Source organism: Sturnira hondurensis, unplaced genomic scaffold (genome assembly GCF_014824575.4).
Source record: "Sturnira hondurensis isolate 20B ecotype Veracruz unplaced genomic scaffold, ASM1482457v3 Scaffold0007797, whole genome shotgun sequence".
NCBI lineage: Eukaryota > Metazoa > Chordata > Mammalia > Chiroptera > Phyllostomidae > Sturnira > Sturnira hondurensis.
Window position 1 is genome coordinate 564,053 of NW_028080428.1, and position 15,023 is coordinate 579,075.

A 15,023-nucleotide genomic window follows, 5' to 3' on the forward strand; every position below is an offset into this window, starting at 1 on the left:
TTCCACTGTGTGTTGTGTAGACTTCTAAACCAGACAGGAAGCAGTTCAGCGCCTGTTGGGGACACCAGCAAGCTCTGGCCATGTGGCCCTGGGTGACGCTCCTCACTCCCAGGCCTCAGGTCCTCCTCTCCAAGATGGGCCAGGGTCTGAGTCACCGTGACAGCCTGAGGGTCCGGTGAGACAGCAGGTGGGGGACCCCTACCCCTGTGCTGTCTGCTCAGGAGCTCAGAGGACCGTTGGTGTGGTTCTGTGCACACCCACCCTTGTTCCCGTTGGGCCTCAGTCCTTCTACTCTCAGGGGGCAAAACGCCCACCAGGAGATTCTCCTCCTCCCGCCTCCCTGGAGTCCGGATCTCTGGTACTCGGGGCCCCTCCCAAGGCGGGCCCCTCCCCCAGTGCCCTCCCTCAGGCGGCCCCCCTGGTAGAAAGGGCCGCTCTCCTCTTTGAACTCAGAGGCTGGTCCTCACCACCTGCAACTAGCAGAGGGGATTCTCTCATCTCTGGGCACCCCCCTTGCCGAGGCTCCAGCTGCCCCCCGGGGTGAATGCTGAAGAGCCCCCACGCCCACGCTAAGAGCAGGACACCCCCCCCTCTGTGGGACACTGGGAAGGGGGTGCCTGTCCACACAATTGGCCCAAACTTGGAGAATATGCAGCAGCGAGAGAGGCCTCTGAGGTAGACTAAGGACCTGGGTTATGGTGCTGTGTCACAGTAGGTTCATTGACTGTGACAACCATGTCCCCTCTGGGGGGTGTGGACAGTGGCAAAGGCTGTGCATGAGTGGGGTCGGGGGGGTTGGGAAATCTCTGTACCTTCCCCTCAGTTTTTCTGTGAGCCTAAAAATTCTCTTAAAAAACTGATTTTTATAAGGTAACAGGAACATTTGACTTTACAATATATTGACTTGTCTTTATGGCCAAATATTTCAATTATACAGTTTTGCATTTCCAAATACTCTGTCTTTTATCAGACCTACTTCATCATTTTAAACTATTCCCTTTCTCCTCATTCAAATGATTCACCTGTGTAATCTCTTCTTTCATGTAAATATATATTAAATGTATTTATTTTAAAATGTCTCCAATAATTCCAATATGGAAAGGCTTTGTGAGTTATTCAGCTCTGTTTTTCTCCTGCTGTGTCTTAATAACAGTGGCTTATTTCTTGTTTTGGTTTCGTTTTGCTTATTAGCTCTAAATGTTTCACTGACATATCCTAATCCCTGAACTTTTCTGAGAAAATTCTTCTTTAGAGAAGACTTGCATTCCCTTCAGCAGCTGCCAAGGGGCACAGGCATTTTATTCCTTTTTTGTTTTTATACTCACCCAAGGACATTTTTCTTCCCATTGCTTCTAGAGAGAGAGCAGGGCAGAGAAATTCGACCACACCGGGGCTAGTGCACGTCCTGACTGGGATCGTGCTGGTCCTGGTCAGGGATGGTAGTCGTCCCGCCTGGAGACTGAACACAACCTGGGCATGTGACCTGACCGGGAATCGAACCCTCAACCTATCAGTTGCGGAACAGCGCTCCAACCAACTGAGCCACAATGGCCAGGCCAGCACTATCATATAGACAAAATATTTTTTTATCTGTTTAAAACAATCGTTATTGGAGATTTTGGAGTGATATTGGTTTAAAAGATTCTATAAATTTCTGGTGTACAGATCTATAGTGCGTGCTCTGTATATTGTACTGTGTGTTCATCACACCAAGTCAGGCCTCCTTCCATCTCCATTTATCCCCCTTTACCCTCTTGTCCCTCTTCACCAGACTGTGGTCTGTGTCTAAGAGGTTTTTTCCCCCTAATTGTTTTACCTTTTTCCCAGCCCCATAACCCCACTCACATCTGACAGCTCTCAGACTGTTCTATACATGAGTTTTTTATTTGTTTACTTTGTTCATTAGATTCCTCATATAAGTGAAGCCATGGTGTTTGTCTTCCTCTGACTGGCTTGTATATGCTCTCCAGGTCCATCCACACTGTCACACAAGCTAAGATTTCTTTTTTACAGCCGAGTAGTATTCCATTCTGATGGTCACTTGGGCTGCCCCCCAAAATCAGTCATTCTAAATAACACGGCAATGAACTTAGAGGCGCAAAAAATGGAATTTTTAAATTATTTATTTATCTTTAGAGGGGAAGGGAAGGAGAGGAGAGAAATATAAATGTATGGTTGCCTCTCGTGAGTCCCCTGCTGGGAACTGGCCTGCAACCCAGGCGTGTGCCCTAACTGGGAATCGAACCGCGATCGTGTGGTTCGCAGGCCCGCGCTCAATCCACTGACCTACACCAGCCAGGGAAAAAAATGGAATCTTTAAAAACCACCTTAGGCTTGGCTGGGTGACTCTGTTGGTTGGAGCATCACCTCATACAGAAAAAGGTTTCAGGTTTGATCCCCGGTTGGGGCCCAGACAGGATGTAACTGATTAATATTTCCATCTCACACTGAAGTTTCTCTTTCTTTTTCCCCCTCCCTTACTGTCTCTCTTAAAACAAATCCAATAAATATATATCCTTAGACAAGGATTAAGAAAAAAATTCACCATGCAGAATTACTCTCTGCTACTGCTTCTAGAGAGAGAGGAGGGGAGACCCCTGGGAGGGGTCTCAGAAGGACTGGGTCCCCATGTTCTCCCATTTTCTCTGACTTCTGCCACCAGTGACCCTACTGAGTGGTCAGTCCATCTGCCCATTCTCTACTGCCATCATCACAGCCACCAACACTCTGACTTGGGAATTTGGGGTGTCACCTCCCCTGGCTGTTCCTGTCCATGCAGGAGGAAGCTGGTGGGCCCCTTGACCCCTCCCTGCATGAGAGACCAGGCTGGACCCACGCTGGGGCTCCCCTGGAAGATCAGGCTCTCAGAGGCTGAGGGACAAGAGAGAAACTTGTCCTCGCTGCTACCGAAGAGGGCCGTGAGCCGACTCCCAGGCTAAAATGCCGGCCTCCATGTGGGGGTTCCAGAAGGGTCTGTGCTGGCCTCCCAGCCAGGCTCCCTCCGGGTGAGAGGCCCAGCTGTTCTGTGAGGCCCCACGACCAGGAGGCTGAGACGTGGAGGTGGCTTCTCACTGGGTGCAGTCTAAGGCCCCCTAACAGGAGGCGGGGCTTGGGGAGCAGAACCTACTAGCACTGTGACCTCCGGCCTCTAATTCCAGGCAGCAAGTCTCCCCTGGAGCAAGACCTAGGCTGTCAGTGGCTCTGGAGGCACCAAAGGGCAGTGCCCTCATAAGAAGCAGAGAGACCCGAACTCTCTCCTTCATGTGAGGACACAGTGAGAACGTGCCATCTCACCTGTCAGCAAGCTCCACCCCCTCCCCTGAGTGCCCCTGTAGCAGGGGTGCCAAATCCTGGAGTGTGGTTCACCCACAACCCCCCCAGGAAATCTGCCTCTGCAGTCAGGTTTAAGTCATGTGACTGGCCCCACTGGCAGAGCTGATTGGCCTACTGAGGTCACCTGACTCACCAGCTACCAATTATTGGGCTGAGCCCGCTGTGGTGAGCTGAGCCAATCAGAGTCTCCCCCAGGAACTTGAACGGGGATCACAACGCTGCTGGTCTTGCCAGACAGGTGGCTGAGCTGATGCAGGAGGAAGAGCCAGGGCCGGGTGAGGGTGACAATGCTAATTGTTTCTGGAACCAAGAGAAACAGAGAGTGACAGGAGTAATGAATGGGGAGCCCCAGTCACAGGGGGCTGGGTCACGTGCATGGTCAAGAATCTTCCTCACAGGTCCAGCCGCTGAGGCCCCGGCAGGCCAGTGTTTCCTGGTCCAGTCCACCGCGGGTGTGTCGGCCCGGCCCCTCCTGCACCCTCAGGTCATAAAAAGGACGCTGCCCCCAAGAGGAAAGCCGAGAAGAGCACTGAATGGCCAGGACGCACCTCAGTGCAGCTGGGGAGGGGCCTGTGTGAGCCCGCCCGACATCCCACCGTCCGGGGGTCTGGGAGCGGCTTCTACGACTGAGATGTTTATTCTCCCTGGTCTGGAAGCTGAGACGTTCCAGAGGAGGATCCAGCAGAGTCAGATCCCGGTGAAACCCTCTTCCTGGCTTGCAGATGGCACCTCTCACCACGTCCTCACGTGGAGAAGAGAGTTCTGGTCTATGTGCTTCTCAGGAGGGCACTAACCCCACCAGGCCCACCCCGACCCTCCCTGCCAGGAGCTCGTGTAACCTAATCAGCTTCCAGGCCCACCTCCAAACACTGTCACATTGGGGGTTAGGTCCTCAGCATGAACGGGGATGGGGGGACACAAACATTCAGTCCATGACACACCCCAGTGTGTCTTGAACAGAATTCAGGCTAGGCTGCCTTTGCCCAGGTAAAACCTTCCTGTGCTTTTATTTTGCTCCATTCAAATCAGCTGAAATGATTATAAAACAGAGTGAAAGCAACAAAGCAGACCCCATACCCGCTCAGCAAGAATTCTCTGTGTTGACTGGCTGCCTTTGGAACGGTTCCTGGCAGTCACTGTTCTTCCTCCTTGCTTCTGTTCAGCAGGAACCTGAAGAGGTTCGCAGCGGCCAGGCCCACTCCCAGGACACCCACTGTCACGCCTACTGCCACGAGCGCATCAGTGACCTGCAGCAAAAGAGGAGGACACGACACTCAACATCAGGGGCCTGGCCACGGAGACTCCCACCAGAGTCCTCAGCTCAGCAAAGACCCTTGTTGGCCCTTGTGCTGGTCAACAGAACCACAGAGGGGACTCTTCTTGGCAGACTGGGGCGGGGGGGGGGGGGGCGGTCCTGGTGGGGAGGGGATGAGTGCAAGAGGAGCTGCAGGTGTGTGGAAACCAGAGCCCTCCATAGGTACTTGAAGTACAGTCAGGCCGCATGGAATGGATGGAGGGGCAGTGCCTGGATGTGCTAGGTCAGGGCTGACCAACTGGCAGCCTTGAAGCAAGTGTAGAGGTGGGGAACCCACCCCTGAGAACTCTCACACCCAGAGCTGGAGGGCGGGCAGCTCACTGGGATTGGTCCTGGGTCCCTGGAGCTCAGCCCGCCTCCAGGCACAGCCCAGGCGCTCGTGACTGACCTGCTGGACACGCGAGGTGAGTATGAGCAGCACCTTGTGGAGTGAGACCAGCCCACTTCCATGCTGCTGGGGAAAGGGTTCTGGGCAAGGAAGGGGATGCTCCGAAAACTCGGACCTACGAGGCAGGGACATGGGGGTGATCCCTGAGGGTCGGGGCCTCAGCAGAGCGGGCCTGAGCCACCACGGCCCCCGCCACTATGCAGTGGAGGCAGACGACGACTAGAGAATGGATGCTGTGCTGGTGTCAACCCTGGGCGGGGACATCTCGGGACCTGTGTCTGTCTGAATCTGCCCAAAGCCCTATTCATAACCCTGTGTTCCTTATATTCTCACTTCACAGGGATAAAGCCACACCACCAGCAAGTGACAGGGCCCAGACTGCCTGACATCCTAGCAAGCACTAGGAGAAGCGGGCCTCACTCAGTGAACACACCTCACTCAGCCCCATTCGGATCTGCAGTGGTGACTGGGTGGGTCAAAGGGTGAGGAAGGGGGTGGGGCAAGCAGGGCTCAGCAGTCTGTGAAATGAAAACCTGCCAAGGTGTTGGGCCAGGTGTCAGCCAGCAGGATGAGATGGAAGTGGGGATTCCACCCTGCCCCAGAGACTGGACGCCAAGAGCCCGACTTCCTGCAGATGGCAGTTCACGGGGTGGCTCTTGGGTCCTTGAGAGGGACACTCCTGACACAGGCGCTACACAGCCACCTCCCAGTCCCGGCTAAGGAGGGACCCACAACTGCAAGCCCTTTTTAGTAAATGCTCGGAGGGAGGGAGGTCAGGGCCATCTCCCAGGCTGGCTGGGACAAAGTTGCTTCTCCTGGCAGCGCTGAGGTTTTTCAGGCAGGTGTCGTAGGGGGCCTGGGTTTGTCCTAGGGACAGAGCCCCGGGACTAAAGCTCTGCAAGAGTTTGGATGGATTCCTCCTGGGCCAAGAGCTCTGCCATCCCGCACCCGGGCCACCGCCAGCCCTCTGTTACTGAGAGACAGAGGGAAGGAAGGAGGGAGAGGAAGACAGGCAGGCAAGGTAATGAGTTGCCTGCTCTGGAAGGAGTTCAGAGAAGCAGGGGTCAAGGACAAAACGGCACAGATGAACAGACCTCCTGCCAGTCCCTCAGAAGCACAGCCCAGGGCCAACCACTCCTGAAAAGTGGGGGCCTCCCAGATTGGCCTTTGGGGTTTCAGGAGGGACAGGTGATAAGGCGGCACCCCCCACCCCAGCCTGCTGCCCCTCCGGACCCGAAACAGCTCAAAGGAGGGGGCTGCAGCAGGGCCACTTCCTGGACTCGGAGCAGGTCCCAGGGGACCGGGACAGTCTGGGCTCCATCCAGGGGTCCCCTTTCCCAGAGGTAGGGGGTTCTTTGGCCACCTCCCCTTTCACCACAGCCTTTGTCCTCCCTCCCAAGGGAGGGGCTTAATCCTCACCTGTCCTGTACCTTCAGTGCCAGGGCTAAGACGTAATCATCCCAGGGAGCCAAGGAGGAGGCCTGCGCAGGGCCCGCTCCCGCCCAGACCGGGCTTCTGGGAGGCACCTGTGAGCACAGACACCTCCAGGGAGGCCTCCTCCAAGTCTGCCTCGGACTTGAGGTTACAGCGCCGAACTGAGACCGTTGCCATGGAAACATGCTTTAATGTATTTATTTGAGTTGGAAAAAAATGCCAGCTTTTCCCTAAAGAGTTGTCTGCTTTGGCTAATTGGTTTGACGATAACACCTGCCCTATTTAAGTTACGTGTGGATATTTTTCATTAACTGAATGAGCTACACGTGCGATTTAGAAACTAGGTACATACATGTATGCAACGTACCACGCACCAAAAATTCTATCCTTCGCAATTTTTTTTGTATTTAGGATTTTTTAAATATTTGATGTCACCCAAAAATGTGGGCCAGGCTATGTAGTTTTTTCAAATTATTTGAGGCCAGGAGTCAGCAAACTACGGTCAGATCTAGCCCAACACTTCCTATGAAGAAACTTTCTGAAACCCAGCCTTGCCCATTCCTTGACACGTCATCCGCCACTGCTTTCGTGCTACAGAGCTGTGACGCCAGGGCGCAGTGGAAGGCAGGGACCACGGGGCCACCGGGCCTGAGCGTGCCACTCCCTGCCCTTCACGGAAAATGCTTGTCTGATGTGACCTGGGCTTCTCCTCCTCCTGGTTCACACGGCTCCCTCGGCCTACCGTGCACACCACCCCCACTTCCCGGTAATCGCCAACTCATTTTCCACTGTCACATTAATCAAAGGAATTCCGTCACACTCAGCTCAGAAGTCACCTCCTCTGTGACGCCTTCCTTGAGCAGGCGCCTAGGTTCATTCCCACATCTGCGCAGTGGCCATCAGGGCCGAGAGGTGCAATAGCTAATTGTTGAAGGACTTTGGAGAAGCCACTGAAGCACCGCGAGCCTCGGTTTCCCCACCTGTAAAGGGGGGGGTAATACAACCCGCCTGAGGTGCTGTGGGGAGGGGCCATCTCAGGACAGGACAGCCACAGAGGCCTTGGCAATGGGGGTGACTTCCATGGCTGTGACATCACCCCTAACCACACCGGTCTGCGCAGCCGACTGGCAGAGCTGCGCGCCCTCATCCCTACCCGACTGTTGTCACACCCTCGAGGGCAGGGAGCCTGCCTGTCTCTGCCACTTTGTCTTCTCTGAGCCTCTGTCTCCACCCCAGCCCGGCCCACACTGACGCCCGGGCCATCAGCTGAGGGAAGAGTCTGGTCTGGTTCCTGGGAACAGAGCTCAGACTAAGGACGCACCTGGTCGCTGCGGGAGACCCCGTAGCGCAGCTCGTTCGCGAAGTGCTCGCAGTTGTCGCTGGTCAGCTTGTACAGCACCTCCTGCCCCACCAGCTCCTCCGCCCGCTGCACGATTTTGCTGGGGGGCAGCGGCGTGTACTTGTCGTCATGTTTGTTGTTGACGTGGTACTTGTCTGTCCCTGCCACCACAGAGAGCAGCTCCTTCTTCACTATGGCCTTGTCCGCCAGGGCGGACATGAGGCTGGCCGCACCCGCTCCGGCGATCTCACCTGCGGCCCACAAAGAGGAAACAGAGGGATGGTCCTGGGCAGGCCCGGGGCTCGGAGCGGGCAAGCAGGCAGCCCCACTGCCCTGGCAGCATCAGTTAGGATGAGCTGTGGAAGGGCCTGGCCACCCCGCCTGGCCTCAACCTTAAAGACAGGGCAGACCCGAGCTTGGGTGACTGTGGAGCAGTCCCTGGGCACTGGCTTCCTCCTTTCTATGCCAAAGGACGTGAGTTCTTCTAATGGACCACGTGCATTCACGTGTCCCTGCAAGGCTCAGGGTGGGTGGAGTGGTACAAGGCAGACATCCAGGTCCGAGTCCCAGCTTCCCCCCACTAGCTTGTGGTCTAGAAACTGTCAACGGTCCTGTCTGAGCCAGAGCCGGGGGGACCTCAGCACACTAGGGTGACATTGTTTTAAAAGTAAGAAAGGCAACCATTGAGCAAGATGAGGCCTGATCTGCAAACCCAGGGCCCCACTCACTGCGTGGCCTCAGACAAGTCCCTCTCTTCTCATTGGATTTTTATCAGTTACAAATTGAAGGCACTGGATCAAGTGACGTCCACACTCTCCCAGCTCTAAATTCTCTGATTTGCCTCTAAAGGGGACCTCGGCCTCCTGCCCCATCCAGGTTTCTGGGGAAGCTGGAATGAGAAGGCAACTCCATGGGCCCTGGAACCCTCAGGGAGGCAGGTGAGTTTCTTCCTTTCCCCAGTAGAGGGCACCCTCTGCTAAACTACTGTGAGCTACTTGGACATTTCAGCAATTTACCTTAGGGTGCCTATTTACAGAGAAGAAATGAAAATGCATGTTCACACGTATAAAACACACCTGTATGGGAATATTTACTATGGCTCTAATAATTGCTGTCAAAAATTGAAAACTGGATTCCGGCCAAGATGGAGGCGTAGATAGATATGCTTCACTTTCTTGCTCAGCCAAAAGAAGGACAACGACCAGTTTAAAAACAAAAACAACCAGAACTGCCAGAAAATATCATTGTACGGCAGTCCCGCAACCAAGGAGTTGATGACGAACACTCACCCAGACTGTTGGAGGGGCAGCGGGAGCTGGAACAGAGAGGAGACGGAGGAACTCAGCAGCTGTGGGCTGGGTGGTCCCGCATTCCCGAGTGGATAAACCGGGAGGAACAAGTGGGGAGCGAGACAGACCTCGCAACCCAGGACCACAGCGCAGGGAAATTAGGCCTCAAAACCTCTGACTGAAAACCCCTGTGGGGGTTGAGGAGGAAAAACTCCCAGCCTCGCAGGAGAGTTCGTTGGAGAGACCCACAGGGTCCTGGAGCACACACAAACCCTCCCACCTGGGAATCAGCACCAGAAGGGGACACTCTCCTTGTGGGGGGTGAAGGAAGTGACTGAAGACGGGGAGAGACCTGAACAAGGGAGGCTGTTCCCTCTCTTGGCCCCTCCCCCGCACACAGTGTCCCAAAGCGGGGACTTGGTTGCCCTGCCCTGGTGGACACCCAAGGCTCAGCCCCTTACTATGTAACAGGCAAGCTGAGACAAAGAAATACGGCCCAAATGAAAGAACAGATCAAAACTCCAGAAAAACAGCTAAGCGATGAAGAGATAGACAACCTATCTGATGCAAAGTTCAAAACAGTGGTGATCCGGATATTCACAGAAATGGTTGAATACGGTCACAAAATAGAGAAAAAAGTGAAGGCTACACAAAGTGAAATAAAGGCAACCAACAGTGAAGGAAAAGAAATCAGGACTCAAATCAAAGATTTGGAGCAAAAGGAAGAAATAAACATTCATCCAGAACAGAATGAAGAACAAGAATTCAAAAAAACAAGGAGAGGCTTAGGACCCTCTGGGACAACTTAAAATGTCCCAACATCTGAATCATAGGGGTGCCAGAAGGAGAAGAGGAAGAACAAGAAATTGAAATTTTATTTGAAAAAAAAACAAAGGAAAACTTCCCTAATCTGACAAAGGACTTAGATGTACACGTTCAGGAAGCTCAGAGGGTCCCAAAGAAGTTGAATCCAAGGAAGAACATACCAAGGCACATCATAATTACATTACCCAAGATTAAAGAAAAGGAGAGAATCTTTTTTTAAAGATTTTATTTATTTATCTTTAGAGGGGAAGGGAAGGAGAGAAGGAGAGAGATATCAATGTATGGTTGCCTCACAAGAGGCAACCATACATTGATATTTCTCTACATTGATACATTGATATTTGCAGATGCCTGCAACCCAGGCATGTGCCCTGACTGGAAATCGAACTTCGATGCGATCGTGTGGTTTGCAGGCCTGCGCTCAATCCACTGAGCTACACCAGCCAGGGCAAAAAGGAGAGAATCTTAAAAGCAACAAGAGGAAAAGAAACAGGTACCTACAAAGGAGTGTCCATCAGACTATCAGCTGATTTCTCAAAAGAAACCTTGCAGACAAGAAGGGGCTAGAAAGAAGTATTCCAAGTCATGAAAGGCAAGGACCTACATCCAAGATGACTCTATCCAGCAAAGCTTTCATTTAGAATGGAAGGGCAGGTAAAGTACTTCCCAGATAAAGTCAAGTTAAAGGAGTTCATCATCACCAAGCCCTTTTATGTGAAATGTTAAAGGGATTTGTCTAAGGAAAAGAGGATCAAAACTATGAAAAGTGAAATGACAACAAACTCACAACTATCAACAATTGAACTTAAAAAATAAATAGTCTAAGCAAACAACTAGAACAGGAACAGGATCACAGAAATGGAGATCACACGGAGGGTTATCAGTGGAGGGGAGCATGGGGGTGGAAGGTCCAGGGAATAAGAAGCATGATAGGTAGGCACACAATAGATGGGGTTGGGGGTGTTAAGAATAGAATAGGAAATCAAGAAGCCAAAGAACTTACACCTACGACCATGGCCATGAACTAAGGGGGTGGAATGCTAGAGGGAACGAGAGTACCGAGAGGAGGGGCATAAAGGCGAGAAGAAATGGGACAATTGCAATAGCAAAATCAAAAATACATGCTAAAAAACAAAATGCAAAAAAATTTTAAAAACCACCCAGATGCCCTTCAGCTTGTGAACAGAGAAACAAAGATCGTCTGTCCACACCACGGGACACGCAGCCACAGAATGGAGCCAAGTGCGGTCCAGTGGACAATGACCTCAAGTGTGCTCCACCAAGTTCAGGAAACCAGGCCGAGAGCGCCATTCCACAGGATTCGTTCCCATCACCTGCTAGAAAAGGCAACGCCGTAGACAAAAGGTCACAGGTTGCCAGCATCTGGGGGTGTGGGGGCTGGGGTGCCGAGGCTGGCAACGGGTGGACAGAGGGGAACTTTGGGGGTGAGGGGACTCTTCTGTGTGTCTTGCTGATGGTACATGACCATAAGCATTTGTCAAAAGCCATGGAACTGTGTGTATGAAAAAGGATAAATCTTACTATCAGTAAATTATTCCTCAGTGAAGTCTCACTTTTTACAGCCTGAATTTGGAGAATGTGCACACGCAGACATACACGTGTGCGTGCGCACCTGCGGGATGGCTGCTGTCACAGCTGCTGCAGAACACCGTGACACGCAAGTGTCTACTGTACTGGGCCGTTTCCCCCTGCGAAGGGGTTCCCAAGGTTTGGGCATTTTCTTGAACGCCAGGGCACTCTCGAAGAGGAGGGGGTGGGCTTGGCACCCACTGGGCCCCACACCAGTGCCCCCCACGCAGCCCTGTGTCTCATCCCTGCACCACCAGCAGGGGGCGATGCACATCGCTCTGCAGAGGGTGGGGCTGAACATAGGGGGCGGAGTCACACTTCCCAGTCACAAGTAGGTAGGTGGAGGCGCCTGGACCCCACTAGGGCTCTGTCTGGTTGGGAGGCCCAGGCTCCTTCCCTTACACTGCAGCCAGCTGGGAACTATTTCCTCCTCCTTCCTCCTTCAGACACCAAGTACACATGATGGGGTCTTCCCTAGGACAGCGGGCTGGCTGGAACTGAACCCCAACCTGCTTGGGAATAAAGGTCAACAGTCTCTCCTTGAACTTGCTTCTGAAGAGGAGCAGCAGTGGGTACCCCGCCTACCAGGGGATGTCGCTCAGCCAGTGGCCCCTGAACGCCGCCTATGCCGGGCACTGAGGTGAGAACAAGCACCCAAGCGTGCAACCGCTCACACTCACCACCTCCTCCCTTGCACTCAAGCAGAGAACCTGTCCTTACTTGGAGGAGCCAGATGGACCACATAGCCGTTCCCCACGTAGACGGCCCAGTGCTCGTAGCCAAGGCGAAAAATCTCAATCAGGTCTCCAGGTCTTGGTTTGGCCTGCGAAAGAAAATCCAGAGACAGGCTGAAGTCAGCCCTAGCAGGGAACATTCTAGAACTTGACCTGTTCAGAGCCTCAGCCCAGCCCGCTGACTCCCTCTGACCATCTCCTGCAGGAAACAGAGGGCGCTCTCCTCACGCAGGTGGAAAGGCCCTCCCTTACTGGGGCTGCTGGGCTGGAAATGAGCTCTTCCGGGCATAAGGAAGAGATGGGGAGGGTGTGCAGAGGGGCCGTGTGGGCAGGTGTGCAGTGCAAGGGTGTGGCTGAGAGGTGTGCACATGTGGTGCCAAAGCATGTTTGTGTCAGTGAGTGAGTGTGTGATTCCCAGGGCGTCGAAATGCCCCCTAAAGGGCTCTGACAGGTGTGGCTCTGTTGGTTGGGGTGTCGCCAAGTGGACCAAGGGGTTCAGTTCCTGGTCAGGGTGTGTGAGAGGCAACCAACATCTGCTCCCTCGCCACGTCTCTCTCTCTCCCTCTCCCCAACCCCCTTCTGGAATCAGATAAATAAAACGCCTCATAAAGGCCACCTTCCTTGTGCCAGGCCCGAGTGACTGTGAGCCACAGGGCTCCGACGGGCAGAGCCCAGGCCCACCGCTCACCCTGGCACACATTTGACATCCATCACTCCTGTGACTCGGTGGTCTCATTACCCCACTGACAGACAAGAAGACTGAGTCTCAGGAACGTTGGGTAACTTGCCAGAGAGACCCTCACCTGCTAGGGAGAAGTGTGAGACTGACACCTCGGTCTGCGTGTTCCCCACCACATGCCCTCACAGTCCCAAGCACCCCAGGCAGGCAGGGGCTGAGCTCTGGGCCGAGTCCCCAGCCGGGATCACAGGGCGCTCAGCATCAATGAGAGTTGGCAGTGCCCCTCTGGAGTCTGCGTGAGCAGGAGGTATGTTGCTCTGGTCACACTTGGATGTTGAGATACACCCTTATCAAGAGAGTTCCATTTAAGAGTGTCCCTGAGGTCAGCCAGCACCCCTCCTGCCCTGCCTCAGCCAGGCCCTCAGGAAATGGGACTGTCTGGGAGCCAGAGCGAAGGAGCAGCCTGTGGAAGGGGAGGAGAGGGGTGGAAGGAAAAGTCAAGGGGAAAAAAGAGAAGGTCTTTGGAGGTGGGGGTGGATGAGGGCGCCTTCCTGGCAGCCCCCACTCGGCTCCACACGGCTCTGATCCATCTCCCTGGTCCCTCTGTCCCACCCACTGGGCACAGTGTGGCCGAGGAGGTGGGCCTGGGCAGTGGGCAGGGGCTGCCCTGCCTGAGCCCACCATTCTTGCCCCCCCAGGAAGACCCTGGGGAGCCCTCGCCTCCCCCTGTCCGTGCCCCACCCCTCCCCCGGGCCCCTGTGCCTACACCGCAGACTGACAAGGAAACCCGCACCATCACCCCGAACAAATGGGGTTACGGTGTTTAAAGTGAGGGCTGCCTGGGGACTCACCGAAGCCATCATTCCCTGGAGAGGCTCTGTCTGTGCTGCCACCGTCGGCGTGTCCAGCCTTCTCTAACCTTTAGAGTGTGGTTTTCCTTCTGACCCTGCCCTGGAACCGATACCTGCATTTAAAGCATGGGTCATGTGACGTAAGACATTTGCCAGGTGACCTGAGGGGTTATGATTCATTGATTCGTATGTGAGTAAGAGGATATTCATGTTTGTGATATTTAGATTTAGCATGTATTACAAAGTTATAATGATAATAAATAATCTTTTAAATGAAAAAAAAACATCGATAAATGAAATAAAATCAAAGTTTACATCAACTCTGCTTTCTTCAAGCAGGGCCAGGGTACACGCCAGGTAGAAGAGGAGACGAGAGGGACAGTCAGAGTCGCGTGGGGCTGGGGTCAAGCCAGGTGGGATGGAGGGCAGAAGCCAAAGTGGGAGCGTTCTGAGGAGGGAGGAGCTCCAAGGAGACCCGAAAATGGGGGGCCGGTCGTGACCAGAACACACCAGCATTCCCACCAACGTCAAAGCCGATGGAACTGGACAAACGTGTCCTCAGAGGCACGCTCCCCCCACACAGGGAACTGTGAGCCCCCGGGGCCAGCGGTGTGGCAGAGACAGAATGGAACCCAGAACCCATGACTGTCTGGGTGCAGAGAGGCCATTTTTAAGACACCAGCACCCGAAGCCCCAAATGGGAGTCTCTCGTCTGACCACCCCCCCACCCAGGGCTGTAGCATCCTGGGCGAACTGGACAGGCGGTGGGGGGGAGTGGGGAGGGCCCTGAGCACCTGCTGTGGGGCCGTGGGCAGCAAGGACCTGTAACTTACCTTCTTCGGGCTCTTGCATAAAAAGAGCTTTCTTAATACCCTTTTTTAAAAAATAAATAAAAATACTGGGAATACAAGAAAGAAAACTATACTTGAACAAAAGTTAAATAAAAAAATAAAAATAAAAATAAAATTTAAAACAAATTTTAAAAAGAGCTTCCTTGTCAGGAGACAGGCGGACTGGAGCTGAGCCTGGACGACTATTCAGATGCAGTGTCTCTGCCCGCCAGCGGCCTCGCAGCAGCCCTTGGGGGTCCTGCTCCCTCCGGGCCTGGGCCTCCCTCAGCATCTCCACCCCACCCTCCCCTGGTGTCAGCGGGACCACCCGGGAGAAACTCCCACCCTCCATTCTGGAGGGGGACAGTGGGGTCAGTTTAGCTAATCCTGAGCCCTTTGGGCCAGTCGCCACTTGA

At 53.8% G+C, this 15,023-nt stretch overlaps 1 protein-coding gene across 1 annotated transcript; it reads right to left on the reverse strand.

The window, feature by feature from the left end:
* Positions 1-7,779: 7,779 nt before the first annotated feature.
* Positions 7,780-12,387, reverse strand: LOC118991681 (phospholipase A and acyltransferase 3-like). Its single transcript, XM_037053075.1, has 2 exons — positions 12,234-12,387; positions 7,780-8,060 (listed from the first exon to the last, which is right to left on the reverse strand). The coding sequence occupies exons 1-2, from the start codon at positions 12,385-12,387 to the stop codon at positions 7,780-7,782; spliced, it is 435 nt and encodes a 144-aa protein (XP_036908970.1).
* Between the last annotated feature and the right edge of the window lie 2,636 nt (positions 12,388-15,023).

What these genes read in the sequence shown, in the direction of transcription:
- LOC118991681 (XM_037053075.1), bottom strand. Translation starts at nt 12,387, where the DNA reads ATGTTCCCTGCTAGGGCTGACTTCAGCCTGTCTCTGGATTTTCTTTCG. An exon ending in GGTCCATCTGGCTCCTCCAA is followed by an intron (nt 8,061 to 12,233) that starts GTAAGGACAGGT and finishes TGTGGGCCGCAG; the next exon opens with GTGAGATCGCCGGAGCGGGT.